At 42.0% G+C, this 14885-nt stretch overlaps 1 protein-coding gene across 2 annotated transcripts; it reads left to right on the forward strand.

Annotated features, from left to right (window-relative positions):
* The first annotated feature begins 7596 nt into the window (after positions 1-7596).
* Positions 7597-14824, forward strand: LOC143316844 (E3 ubiquitin-protein ligase TRIM39-like). Of its 2 annotated transcripts, none has more exons than XM_076724583.1 (10): positions 7597-7618; positions 8614-8844; positions 8930-9302; positions 9451-9546; positions 10477-10710; positions 10806-10953; positions 11124-11150; positions 11370-11434; positions 12639-12761; positions 12847-14824. In XM_076724583.1, exons 2-10 carry the CDS (start codon positions 8618-8620, stop codon positions 13213-13215), a joined length of 1662 nt encoding a protein of 553 aa, XP_076580698.1. In that variant the 5' UTR covers positions 7597-7618; positions 8614-8617; the 3' UTR covers positions 13216-14824. The 2 variants fall into 2 exon arrangements, with proteins under 2 accessions (XP_076580698.1, XP_076580699.1); XM_076724584.1 differs by lacking the exon at positions 7597-7618 and adding an exon at positions 7760-7802.
* Positions 14825-14885: the final 61 nt, after the last annotated feature.

Below are 14885 nucleotides of genomic sequence, written 5' to 3' on the forward strand. Positions count from 1 at the left end.
CTGACTTCCCCGCAGTATGAATGAGTACGAATAAATTACAGAGCTAGCTGTGAAACAGGAAAATGTGGCGTCAACACAGTTATTCATCAGCCCGGCCCTCCCTCTCCTGAGCCCGGCACTGGTTTCTGTGCCTGTCCTTTGCCATAATTATCTGATCTTTAAAAAACAGCATTTACAGGTGCAACCTAGTATTAGTCGTCGTATCAGTAGTGTTATGCTCAGTGATGTGGCACAAACGTTTTGTGCATGCGTGCGTGTGTATGACCATGGGAATAGATAATAGCAGCTCTCACATGGGGTGTGTTCGCCTCGTGGGTGTGGTGAGTCCAATGGTTAACAACATTTTCCAGTTGTGACACACCTGTGTGGAAAGTAGTAAACTGCCTGCTGGGGACGGCCTGTCGTGAGGAATGCTGCCGGTCTGCATTGCATAACAAATATGTCGTGTTTATGGCACGTTTGGCTTCATGCATTATCAGCACGTCAAATACGTCCGTACACTTGAATACAGGCCATGAAGAGGAACACATGAGGGCGGAGTAAAGGCGCTTCCCTCAGAGTTAAAAGCCATCTTTTTAATCAAGCAGGAGTCGTCATACGCCCTGTTTGCCTGTCAGGTAACGCCTGGACCAGACCAGCAGGCCTTCATCGGTGGCTCATTAGCAGATTAGAGATCGTGTGACAGGTGTGTGATGGGAACTTTTACAGGCCCACAAAGTACAAACAGGCTGTGCAATAACTGACTTAATTAGTCGCTGATGAAAATTAACATTTAACTAGAAACTGTGTGTACGTTACTGCTACATTTAACCAAAAAATACATTTCTACAAATACATTCTACATTAACTGTACATCCAAGATGACGGATGAGCGTCCGCATCCTCACCAGGTGTTGATCCGTGTACCGTAAACAAACATTACATGGACGCCTCATGCATATCAAAAAGTAGATTTTGTTTCAAAGGTAGATTCAGTAATCCAAACGAGCAACCAGACAGAACCGCACGTTAGCATACTGTTTGCATCAGGTGAGGCCAAGCAGCTTTACATCTCCTTTGCATCTTTGAACACAGCACAAGACCACAGCAACATTTTCTAAACCATCCATGACCTTATCCAGCTCAGTTACCTTCACGTCTGTCACCACTGGGCAACATTTTCTTTAACTGTGGTTCAGCAGCTCATCTAAACTTGCACCATGTAGAAAAACTATGCTGGGGAGATCTGAAATCGTCAGTCCCCCTCAAATCAGAAGTTCGTCTCTTGACGTTTTGTTTTTGATTCAAAGGAGTCTGAAATGCAGGGGTGGGACGGAGGCTTTAATCAATGTAAGTGCCTTAAAAGGAGGCGCAGCAGATCACGATGGTCAGTGCTTTGCATATCTAGGGACTGAAAAGGGGACGTAAGAAGGCATGGTTGCAACTCTTGCAAAGGAGGAGAAAAACATGGAGATGTCACCAGGCTGCAGTCCGGTATGTCCAGGTAAGCTCTATGAAAATATGGACCCTAACACAAACCGTTCTGTCTGGAGAAAAGCAGAGAGAAATGGATTTTCTCGTCTCTGTTCAGTGCACACGGTGAACGCAGAGAGATTTCAAGGAATTACCAGGAGTCCATTTACTGACCCACATGTTATATATGTGTTAAGGTTTTGGGGTTTGCTTAGTCTCTTTCCTGTTTTATTTTGAAGTTTACTCTGCAGATGTTCATTTTTTAAATTTTACTTCCTGTCTTTGTGTGTTTTCCTGCCTGTTTTTCGTGTCACTCCAGCAAACCTTGTAAAAACTGCATCGATTTTCCAGTTTAATCTGAAGAAGGTTTCTCATCCTCAGGTTTTAGATGGGCCGTGCTGGGTGTTCTGCTTTTATCAGGTCAGTCTGCACGTGTCTGTACATTTGTGTTGTATTTCAACACTCCAGTTGTGAAGATATTTCACTGTGGACAACAATGATTACAGCCGACTGACACTGCTGCCCCTAAAAACAGCCTCTGCAGCAGCATCTGTGCTACATATGGAAACTTCTACTTATTATTGCATAGAAAAACTTACTTCTGAATGTCAGTACACACAAGTCTGTCAGTAAAAAGCAAAAAAAATAACAGCATAGACAATGAATCGCAGCCATTTTTGTCACCTTTTCAGACAGAAAGTGAGATTTATTTTTCCAACAGCGATGTGTAACAGTTTCGGACGGCACTGACAAACAGTGTCACCCTGCCTTTGACTACCATGACAAATTTCCCTTTGTTTACAGGTTTCTGCTCATGCCTTCATCATTACCATTTCATTCAGAAATCAGAGACTTGGTATGAAGCCCAAACGTACTGCAGAGAAAGGTATTCAGACCTGGCTACCATAGACAACACGGAGGACATGGAGCGGCTGTTAACAGCTGCTGGTAATTACACGGGGACAGTGTGGATAGGCCTGTATGACTCCCCCTCGGCTTGGAGTTGGGTCCTGGCAGGCTTGAACTATGGAATCAATGAGAGGGACTTTAGAAAGTGGGACATTGGTAGCCCGGATAAAGTAGGTCCACATTCGATGTTGTGCGCTGCTTTCTGGAAAGGTGTCTGGAAGGATCACTTATGCAAAGACAAACAGTCCTTCGTCTGCTATAACAAAACGCTACCCGGTGAGTGACCCGTTACCTGTTTTGGTGTGTTATTCAGTGATGGAAGAAGTACTCAAATCTTTTACTTCAGTAAAAGTACCAATACAGATAGCAACCAACTCAACACCCCTCACCTGCAACAGGCCCCCCGCTAATCCCCCTAAATCCTACACACCAGACCTTTACGCAAAAGCACTACAAGGTATGATCATCAAAATATACTGAAAGTCCCAAAAGTGAAAGCAGAATGACCCGTTTCAGAATAACGTAAAGTTCGTCTTAACGTGTAGCAGTACTTCATCATTCATTTGTTTTATTAATCTGAAAACTTAAGTAGAAGTAGTATGGAAATACTCATCTTCAGTACAAGTACCTCAAAACTGTACTTAAACTTTTGTGTACATGCACTTGGTTACGGCAGCTGTCTCACAAACAGATATTTTCCTTTGATTTGACAAAATGTTTGCTTTTTAAGAAAATATTTTCAACCTTCAGTAACATTTATGTTCAATAACTTTGTGTATTTTCATGATTTTTCATAGATAATTTTTATTTATTTTTTCTATTTTAAGTTTTATATTTAAGTTTATGTGTACAGTATTACATTCAGTAAAGGAAAGCAGAACCGAAACGACTGACAGGAAATGATTTGGCTACTTTGATGACATCAAGCAGAAACGCCTCTCAAATGTGAAGATTTGCTGCCTTTCTCGGTTTCATATCACTCTAAATTGAATATTTGGGGGTTTTACAATCGATTGTTTTCACCTTTCAGACTTGCCAACCACTTCCATTGACAGATACTTTTTTGTAAGTGCCAAAACGACTTGGTCCGAAGCTAAGGGCTACTGCAAGCTGCACCACATGAACCTGGCCAGCGTGAGGAACGACACGGAGAACGCTCAGATCCAGCAGGTGGTGCCGGACGGGCAGCTGGCTTGGCTCGGCCTGTACCGCAAAAGCTGGTACTGTTGGTCGGATGAATCTCAGTCCAATTTCAAAAACTGGGCGGTCGGACACCCGTCCGACGTAAATAAGAGCTGTGCTGTCAGCGTGATTAATGCCACTGACCCTGGAAAGTGGGAGGAGAGGGCCTGCGACAGGAAGTTTCATTTCATGTGCCACAACAGTGAGTCGTTCTCGCCCGGAAACCACATCACATCGACTGTGTGCCATCACATTTCTAAACGCAGATACGCTCTGAACAACTTTCCATCTGTATTTCTATCAACCAGAGAAGGTGCAGTTCTTTCATATGAAGCTGAGAGCCCTGAAATCCACAATCAACCTGAGTGACCGCGCTGTGACGGACGCCATCTTGAATGTGGTAACTGCCGTCAGTCGGCCTCACAATTCATATAAATGTGACAAGAAAGTTTAAAAAAATGGTTTTAAGATGTGTGTCGTTTTACTTATACAGGCAAGTGTCCATTCACATTTAGCATGTTAGCATAGCATCATGCAATACGCAGAGTGCAAGAGGCAGGCTCACTTAGTATGTGAATTCTGGCTCAGGCGTGATTTCAGCTTTAACACGCAAATACGTCCTGATACAAGTTAGAAAATGAAATAAACACACATTTAAACTACAATAAAGAAAATCTAGATTTGGTATGTGTTTCACTGTGGTTACAAACTGGATTTAAAAAATAAAGGTTTTGTCCTCCAGCAGATTTTATGTCTCATTGAATATTTTTGTTTTCCAGTTGGAGAGCAAGATAAAAGAGAAGGGGTTTCCAAAAGACTTCAAAATGTCCTGGATAAAGAAGCCGGACGAAGATATTTTCCACAGAGAAAAGGAGACAGTAGATCCAGTGAAGTCGGACTTTAACCTCGCAGCTTGTTTTCTAAAGAAAGTCTAAAGATTAATGACCATTTATCGATTTGTTACCGTAGATTAAACTATCATAGTGTATTTACAAAATATCCTGCTTTTTCTTTAGCTTTTAAGGTTTGTATTACAGCTTTGAATATGTATTCATGTACACACGGGAAATATTTCTACATGGTACTGTATGTATGTGTGTATGTGTCGGTCCATGTTTCTTGTTGTTTAATATTGTCACTGTGTTATAATGTTGTTATAACTAAATTCAAAATCAGTTTCTGTGGTCATTAAAGTCACTTCATACTTCATATTTTTGACATGCTATCATCATGGTTGTTGTAGCTTAAAGTGTGGTTGACTTCTATAATTACTGCTCCTTGATGTATTTGTTTTATAAGCAATTTAGTTACTGTAACCTGCGATTAAAAAAATAAAGAAATACAACAGCAATTTATCCCTGTTGGAGTAATACTTGCTAAAAACCACAGTGCTTTCTCTCACAGTAGAACTAATGAACCATGATCCCAGTGAGCTTTGAGGATGTAAAACAGATGCTGTCACGTTGAACACAAACTGAACTGGAGCTGAATGGAGTCCCCTGCAGTGCCCTGATCTGTCCACTCGGTGGCGACAAAGCACAAAGCCAGCAGACGTATCTCTGTCTCAAACCTTTACTGAGCGGGGACGCCAAAATGTGGCCTCTGTTCTTTGGAGACACGACTCAAAATAATCACAAATGAAGTGACAAACTGTGTTTTTTACAATTAATTCAATTCACAATTAAATTGTGAGGTACAACATTATAATTATTACTTACCAGTAGTATTATTTATAGTACTGTTCGACATTTGTTAACCTTTGCATGTGAATACAACACAGTGAACAGTCCATAAATATCCGCCTCCCTCCTCGCTGTAGAGGTCATGTTGTATGTCATACCACCTAAAAGTGCATTTTTAACATAATAACATTAATTAAAATGAATTTTAACCCCACAGAGCCGCACAAGGAACAAGGATCTCATCTTCGTTAGCGTTTAGCGGTCGATCTCCAGTGGAGGGATGAGATAAGGCCAAAAGCACCGGAGACACAAAATGTTTACAAGACGATCTGTGGTATTATTCCTCCATAACTGCATCAATGTGGGATTTATTTATTTATTTTGCTTTTTAACAGGAATACGAAATGCAGCACAAAGCAGGGGAGGATCATTTGTTTGAATTTCCTTTTTTTTTTTTTTTCTTTCTGAGCGACTGCTGGACTTTTTTAATAAGCCGGAAACAGTCGGGTTCGGCGCAGGATGTGGTACTGTAAAGCCCCGCAGGCTGCCAACGTGCGAGCTGCTTGTTGAAGGCGTTGATGTGGTTACAGGACTCACACACCGGGGTGTGTTTTGGCTGATGTGCCTAATGCGGTTACATAGCCGTGAATTATCTGACGCCCCAGAGACCAACTTGTTAAAAGTGTTTAAAACTCCCCTGCGTACGCCGGTTGACATTAGACCATGCACACTCCCAGCACATTATCTGCCCCCCCCCCCCCGGCTCGGTGTCTCTGCTGAGCTGTCCTGCGTTCAGTCACGAAAAGGAAGTTGATTTATGAGCCGTGTGACTCATCTGAGTCTCACAACCTGCAGTCAGTGTCTCAGACTCATTGCGAGCGAGCGCAGAGTCAGTCCTTCCTTCAAAGATTGTGATCAGGGTGACATCAGGTTATTTCAGCATGCGTGGACGGTATGTTTGCGTATGTGTCATCGATTCTTTTCTCCAGGGTCTGAGTTGATCCACATCAGTGTTCTGCTTGAAACTGTTCAACTTTAAAATTGTTTTGCAAAATTGTATGAAAGCAGTATTTGTGTATGTGTGTATGAAGTCCTTGGCTGTTTCCTGACTTCCTCATAACTCTTCAAAACCTGTTTCCTACCATTAGTTAAAGTTGGTTTCCTTTTTCATCCTAACCAATAATTATAATTGTCCTAAACCGACCTGAACCGTTCAGGAACCAGATCAGAAAACGCTCACAGAGGTAAACTCGCAGTGATTAATGACAAATGTTGTCATTTTCAATGGAGGACTTCGTCAATATCCGACCTCAAACTGAGTATTTTTGTGTGCTTCCTGGGATCCTGAAGAGGAGTTTTTTGGTGAGATAAGGACTCATTCATTGGTAGATGAACTGTGGGTTTTCTATTGAAAAAAGTACCTAATTAATAAGTTGGAGAACCCCTTGTCTAGACCTTGATGGCTTTGCTGTCTGGAAATATGCCAGAAAAACGGCGATACTGCATCAAGCAATCAGATCTGATGGCAGGTCCACTTGGATCCATTCAGGTGTTGCACATACTGATACACAGGCCCAAAACCATGCAAGCTTGGCGGTATGCCAGTATTACCACGCTTCAGTGTTAGATATGATTCATGTTCAAGAGATGGATTGTTGGGAACACGTAAACTCAGGTCTTCTGAAGCATTTGAATGGTATTGATGTAAGCAGGACAGTCACCACTCACGTGCTCCTGATACTGTCTGAGGTCTGACGGCGGGATTTCCCTCTTCTCGCAGTGCGTTTTGCGACATATTTCCAAAGTTCACCTGGACTGTGTTTGAGCAGGTGAGAGGAGATTGAATAAAACGTGTATAATACTGTAAACAGATGCAACTGTGTCCACTCAGTAATAAACAGCTGCAGTCATGATACTTATTTTTTCATCTGTACCTGTCTACTAATTCAACAAAAGACTGTCAAGACTATTCAGTGACTGCCGAGACAAATGAGCACGAGCCCCAAATCTTTCCATCTAGAACAATTTGCATCAATAAATCATGACTGTATGATCACAGATTTTGTTGCACAAAATGCAAATAAAGCCAAGTGACGAGTGGTGAAGACTGCGGTAAAGCCACAGACCCTCCATACAACCTCAGAGTACACAAATACATCAAACAACATATGACACATTTGATAACATTGCACACAGAAGCAGCAGCTACAGTGAATGCCAGTTGAAATGCAATCTAAATACGAGTGGCAGCTGAGAAAGACAACCAGATTTACCTGTTGAGCTCTTCTCGGCAGACGTCAGTGTGGGAGGAACTTACAACTCATATATTTTGAGTCTGTTTTGACTACGGTCATACAACTGCTGGCAACACATCTGCCTGTCAATCCACTCAGGTAAGATTTTTTTTTATACTAAGCAGATAGTGTAGGGAGCATACTGCACACAATGAGCTTCTGCCGTGAATGTAAGCAATTGTTTTTCAAAAGGAAAATATTCAGGGGTCAAACAGTCAAAGTGGACATGATGGAAACAGCCCAACCTCGCCAGAGAAAACGTCTGTGTAGGTTGTGTGTGCAGGTACCTTATTATGGACCATATTTCTGCTTATTGTTACGTTGCAATTTGTGTGTAGTGGTATGTAGTAATTATGAAGAGGAAGCAAAGGAGGAAGACATTAGTGGAAAGAGCAAGAAAGTCCGCATGTAGAGAAGGTGCAGTGGATCATTATCTTTATGTTCATGTTATTTCTACATTAAAAATGTACTTATCTATCATGTATGTAATGGCACTTCACTAACGAACTTGTTTGAACTCTCCAAAGTTCATGTACATATGTCCTTTTCGAACAGTCTTATGTATTGTTTTGGGGGTTTTTCGCAATTGATCTATTCAGTCGTTTCGGTATGAGTGTGTGCTGATTGCAAAATGTATGCTATAGTACACAGACTGTGCATCAGTGACAAAACAATGTTCCTGTGTGGGATTCAAACCTATAATATTACCTTGACTTGGTGCTGACCTGAGCCAACGGTACCATTGGAACACTCGTATCCCTCATAAATGACCAAACAGCTTATCAGTTTTCACCTGTGCAGCAGCATTCCTTCACTATACATCAGATCTGACGTTTTAGTCTCAACGAATCATCCTGGCCTAAGAGTCAGCAGGATTTCATTCCAGCTGGCAAGAAACCCTTTCTGGTTAATGAGGAAGTTGGTTGCTGTTCTGCAGATGTGTGTGAGTTAGCTAAAAACATGAACTTAAATACAGCTGTGGTGAAGCCTTTCATTCAAAGCGTTCAAGCATTTTTATATTATGATATGTACAAGGAATTCACAAAGTTTTTGCATATGTGTGTTTAAGTAAGTTAATATTATTGTTCGATCAGAAACATGGCCTCTGCGTTGTCTGAGGAACAGTTTCGGTGCAGCATCTGTCTGGATATCTTCAACAACCCCGTCTCCATCCCATGTGGACACAATTTCTGCCTGGGATGCATCAAACGCTTCTGGGATATGAGACATAAGTCGGAGTGTCCACTGTGCAAGGAGGTGTTCAAAAAACGCCCAGAACTCAGGATCAACGTAGGCTTTAAAGACATCACGGAGAAATTTAAAAGGTCTGTCGGTATGGTTTTAACATATTTTAAGCCCTATTTCGGTACTTTTTTCATGTCTGACTTCACATTTGTATTGAATCAAAAGGTCTCTGAAGGACAAGCCGAAATATAAGACAGCTCCACAAAAGATAAGAATCCGAAGAGAACTTTCTAAGACTGATGAAGTTCCCTGTGACATCTGCCAAGAAGACAAGTTATTGGCGGTCAAGTCGTGCCTCATGTGCCGCGAGTCGTACTGCGAAGTTCACCTGACACCTCACCTAAGGGACCAACTGATGACGAAGCACATGCTGACAGATCCAGGCACCTTCATCAACAGTCACCTCTGCAAAAAGCACGGCAGGCTCCTGGAGAAGTTTTGCAAGACGGACAGGACAATTGTTTGCATAAAATGCACAGAGAGGGAGCACAAACACCACGAGATTATCCCCATGGAGCAGGAGAGCAAGAGGATCAGGGTGAGGAAACGAGTTTATCTCATGTTACATGTAGTTTCATTTTGTTCATCGTACGATACCCCTGAAGGTTTGTGCTGCTGAGTACTTTTTTGGTCGTCTAATAGTTAAATTACAGTGTCCTTGATGATGTACTTGTTCATCTTTACAGTCTCAGGTGAAGAAGATTGACACAGAGTTTCAACAGCTGATCCAGGCCAGAATCAGAAAGCTTGAGGAGATGAAGACTTCAATGGAGATGACCAAAGTAAGTGTTTTAGTCTAATGCTTCTCAGTTATAAACAACAGAAACTTGTATGTTTCCACCTTCCCAAATGCCCCTTTACCTGTAAATGCTCTGGCAACAAGTTAATCCATGATCATAATCATTATAATCCATAATTTTGAGGCAAATGCAGTTAAAGTACACGAGATTACAACAATGCTACGTGTGATGTTTTTAGCTAAACTAGCTACGTGGCTGCAGTGATGGCAGTGTTGGTCAGTGAGTGCACCACTTCGGCACATCAGCCTCAACTGCTCTGTGTGTTCAGCGCTGATTATCAAATGTTAGCCAAATATCAGCATTGTTAGCCTTGTTGATTTGAGCACATTAGCATGCTAGCATTTAGCTTGAAGTGTCACTGTGCTAAGTGCAGCTTCACGGAGCCGCTAGCATGGCTGCAGACTCTTGATCTTGTTGATAAAACCACCGATATCTCTGAAGCTACACGGGTGAATCCACTGCCGTTGCAATGAAAATGTAAGAGGAATATTTCTTATCAAAGAAAACCAAGGGATTAATTCTGATATTAATTCTGATTTAATTGCAAAATAATGATAAAATCAGATGAAAATGTGTTATTTAGGGATTCAGAGCAGTCTTCTCCTGTGGCGTCCTTGTTTTCTAGTTTGACACAGAGGCCTGAGTGATGGATTTTTATTCTAGTTTCTTAAGCAGTGCCGCTTCCTCCTTCCTTCCTTTGTGTCCTCAAATTTGATTTTTTAAGAAAGCCACTACTGTGCTTTGTGAAAGCGCAATGAATATGAATGGATGCTGTGAATATGAATGTTCTCACATTTTGAAGGACTGAGCAGGGACACTGTGATTATGGTCCAGGCCAAAAGCTGACTTTGTTACATCTTTTATTTGCATTATTTTACTCAATCATTAACAGTGATTTCTGGATATCTGCAGATTAATAAAGAAAGAGAGATGCAGACAAGTCTTCAGGTCTTCGGCAAGGTGATAAGCACCATCGAGAGGAGCCAGACTTTGCTGGTCGATGAGATCGAGCAGCGGCAGGAAGCGGCTGAGAAGGGAACGGACGAGCTTCTCAACAATCTCCAGAAGGAAATCGGTGACCTGGAGAGGGGTCACAGTGAGCTGCAGCAGCTGGAGGAGTCCGAGGACCCTCTTCATGTCATACAGGTTAGGAAGTCCTGAACAGGGTGTTTATACCACAGATATATTACACTGAATTACTTTAATAAATACAAGCACTGTTTCATCCTGTTTTACTGTAGTGTTTCCCCTGTCTGAGTGTTCCACTGCCCAGCAGGGACTGGTCCAAGGTCACAGTCCACTCAGACAACTACATAGGAACAGTGAGGAGAGCGTTCTCCAAGCTGGTGGACCTCTGCCATGAACTGGAAAATAAACTGTCCGCAGAGGGTCAGTAACCTCTGCCACGATGCTGTTGATGTCTAGATCCTGTTATCTGTTTATGACTGTATTTATATGACGAATAATATCAACATATATGTTTAGAACAGCCCCATACAGTTCTACTGCCAAGGGTTGTTTCATGAATTAAACGGACAACATCTTCTTTTCCTTTGCAGAAGTGATCAAGGCGAGTCAGTATGCAGGTATGTGCATGAGCTTAATAATGTCAACAAGAAGAATAAAATAATCAAAAAAGCACTTTAACATAACATATACAACCACGACAGGAACACACAGTGATATGGAAGCAGAGAAACTTGCAGTATTCTCTTTTTGTGGGAAATCATCCTGAATATCTTTGAACTCTGAATTCAATGGTGTAAATATTACATTTCTCATCCTTTTAATCTGTTCCCCACCAGTGGACGTGACTCTGGATCCGACTACTGCTGCAGGCTGGCTGACTCTGTCCCCAGATGGAAAAGAGGTAACAGTTCAGTGTTGTTGCTGATGCTTTCAAATCAAGTCCCCAAAAGGTCGATAAAGGTGTCCCTCAAGGATAAATATTAGGCTCACTGCTATTCCCTTCATAGAAGAATAATATTTATTTTCATTTTTATGCTGATGACACCATCGAGTCCTGTCTCCTAGAAATTTCATAGAAATAGAAAGCTCATGTACCGCTAATTAGCAATTAGCTGTCTACAACATTGTCTACAACAGTGCTGTTGAGTGCAATAGGTTGTTTGCATGTGACGGTTTTCACTTCCTGCCCTCCATCTAGATTGAATGTCACGTGACTGCAAACGACCTATACCTATTGATGCCGTCTTGGGGGCATCAGCATACCTGTGTCTTCATTTAGATTGTAAGACTTTGATATATAAACTGTGCAAACCAACACACCTGATCACAGGACAGGTTGGCTTAAAAATTTCTTCATACCAACTCTGAACTGGGGATGACTGATTTTCAGTGCTATCCACTGTACTACCTGGATGATCTGCAGCACAGCTCGAAGTCCTCTGAGGAAGCTTTATTAGATTATATTTCCAATAATATTTCCAAATCGGGATCAATAAAGTCTATTTGCTTGGTGTGGTTGTGCGTGTGAGTAATTGTCTTTCTGTAATTTGTCCTCTGGACTCTCTTTTAAAAATACTTCAGTGTTGAAAAGTACAATTTCTTTCTTTTTACTGTTAACGGTTTGCAGCCACAGTTTGGATGATGACTTTTTGCTGGCAGCACTGAAGTTTGAGTTAAACAAAACAAACATTTAAAATGATATGAATCTTCAAACACGGATCTCAGATACGGCCACGAGTGCTCTGGTGGTGAGGAATCTTCGTCGTTATCAGCCGTAGCCATCGTCGCCACGGCCACGTTCGAGTTGAACTGTTCACAAAAATGCAGGAAGCATTCTTAACTGATAGTTGTAGGAGTTGTTTACTGTGATTTTTTGACAAATACAACGAGTGCCGATCACTTTTCAGAAAAGAAAGTAATCAATGCTTCAAAGTAAGGAGTAACCGGGAGTAAAAGTTATAAATTTCCCCCAAAAAATTAACACTCAAGCAAAGTAGAGATACTTGAAAAATGTACAGCACTCAAGTAAATTCATTCCTGTCCACCCCTGATTATGTAACACTGATGAACATCACTGATCATGTGATGATGATGATGATCCACAGGTGAGCCTCAGCTGCCAGCAGAAGAAAGTCGCTGTCCCAGACGACCCTCGCAGGTTCGACTCCTGCGTCTCCGTTCTGGGGAAACAAAGCTTCAAGTCTGGACGACACTACTGGGCGGTTCAGGTAGAGTCCCAGAATGTCTTAGTGGATTGCAGCAGCTCTTGCTGCATCATTAATCTGCTTCTCTGTTCTGTACATTGTGTTTCAGGTTGGAGATAAAACAGACTGGGATCTTGGCGTGGCCAAGGAGTCCATCAACAGGAAGGGGGCCATCACGGTGCGTCCTGACAACGGCTACTGGGCGATCTGCCGGCGGAAAGGTGGCAATCTCAGCGCCTGCGCCGGCCCCTCCATCACCCTCCACCTCCAGGAAATCCCCCAGGTAGTTGGCATCTTCGTGGACTACGAAGAGGGTTCGGTGTCCTTCTACAACGTCGACGCAAAGACTCACATTTACACTTACGACGGGTGCGCCTTCGCCGAGCCTCTCTACCCGTATTTTAACCCCTGTCTCCATGACAACGGGAAGAACACCTCCCCGCTGATCATCTGTCCTGTTGAGGTGGAGTACACTTAAGATACTGCAGTATTTTGAACAGGAGCCTCGCTTGTTTAGACGGCAAAGTCCAGGCACATTTCCTTATCTGTGTGGATGCACATTACATTCCATTACAGTCTGCAGAGTGCTTTAATACAGCCAGTGACAGCTCATCCGCCCACATCTGCACCAATCTGCTCACTGCTGGCAGTTACAAAGGTGGTTCTTTAAAGAGGTTTGCTGCAGCACAGAGTCGTGTTTTCAAATCCCAGTATGTACTACCTGCTGTACAGGTGGTGGAGAGATCTCAACATCAGAGCATTTAGAGGAATAAACAAAAGACAACAAACTAATTCAGGAGCACATTCACAATGTGATACACAGAAACACAGCAGATGTTTCCCGAGGACTAACTTCAGCAGTTAGACTGTGAATACAGAAGACACTGCTTGCTAAATTTCCAACACTGGTGACGAGTCGTGGACATCAAACTAAACATCTGGACGTGTGTTTTGGTTTGTAGTGTCTTGTCAACCTCAGCTCGACTTGCTTTAGATCCGTGAAGATGTTTTTCCTCTCATCCAAAAAGCTTCCTCACTGACGGCTGGAGGATCTCATGCATTTAACTAAGAGATACGTGGTTCTCACAGGACGGCCACGCTGATGCATTGCTGTAGATTAAACCAGCCAACAGGATATAGAGTAGTTCAAATGAGCTCAACCTGAAACACCTACAGCAGTAAAATGCAGCAAACACATGAATACAGCAAACACTGAGGGATGATTTTACTGCACCATGTGTACTTTTACTTTTCAAACCTAAAGTACATTTTGTTGATTAAGCTTACATATTTTTCCTTTAGTAAGGTTGTGAATGCATGGCTTTATGTATTATTAGTACTTTTGCTTAAGTAATGGGTCTGAGTAAGTAAAGGAAACTGAAAACTGTTTGAATGAAAAGCCTCTTCAAGAATCTAAAGTCCAGTCACTGCCAGATGGAACTGCTGGTGGTGACTGTTTCTGGATGCTGCATGTGAGTTATCAGATTGGTGAAGATGTTTTTTGCTCATTCTTGGTTCATTTGCAAGTGTTTTCTTAAGTTGCTGTGAAGAAATGTGGGAGCACAAGCGAGCACTGGAACCAAACCAGGCAGCGTGCTTTCAACACGATTTTAAATACCTGGTTGTATATAAACACGAGCCATCTGTGGAACTTTTCATACATATTTTGCTCACTACTCTGCCTGACATATTGACTGTTTTCCCTTTTTGACACAATGCACCTGCAGTTTGGGAACAGGTCCTTTGGCTTCTTCTGTTCATCATCAGCTGTCACATATTAAACTGTTGATCGCCAGACTTCATTAACTGCTGAGAAATGGATTGTGAAGGATTGTTTGTTTCTTCAGAGTTGAAGTCAGTGCGTGAGGTATTCATGTTAATGTGTCAACCCCTGTTTTTTGAGGATGTTTTCTTTTACATATTTGTACGAAAGTGACACAGTGTGGGTTTGTTTTTTGCATTTATTATTGCTGCTCTCCTACAACCCGGGTATCACTTTTACTGTTTTTACAATCATTATCGCACATAATTATTTTTTTTTTGTTTGCATGTGTGAAGAATAGTGACACATTACCACATGATGGTATTTTTTCTGAGGGTTTAAGCTTTCAGTGTACAAAAGACTGTACATACTTTTGCATTAAATAA

Source organism: Chaetodon auriga, chromosome 24, assembly GCF_051107435.1.
Source record: "Chaetodon auriga isolate fChaAug3 chromosome 24, fChaAug3.hap1, whole genome shotgun sequence".
NCBI classification, from domain to species: Eukaryota; Metazoa; Chordata; class Actinopteri; order Chaetodontiformes; family Chaetodontidae; genus Chaetodon; species Chaetodon auriga.

Excerpts from the sequence above, each read along its gene's own strand:
- LOC143316844 (XM_076724583.1), top strand. The coding sequence starts at position 8,618 with ATGGCCTCTGCGTTGTCTGAGGAACAGTTTCGGTGCAGCATCTGTCTG. Across the intron at positions 9,303-9,450 it reads AGGAGAGCAAGAGGATCAGG|TCTCAGGTGAAGAAGATTGA; the intron begins GTGAGGAAACGA and ends TCATCTTTACAG. Across the intron at positions 10,711-10,805 it reads ACCCTCTTCATGTCATACAG|TGTTTCCCCTGTCTGAGTGT; the intron begins GTTAGGAAGTCC and ends GTTTTACTGTAG.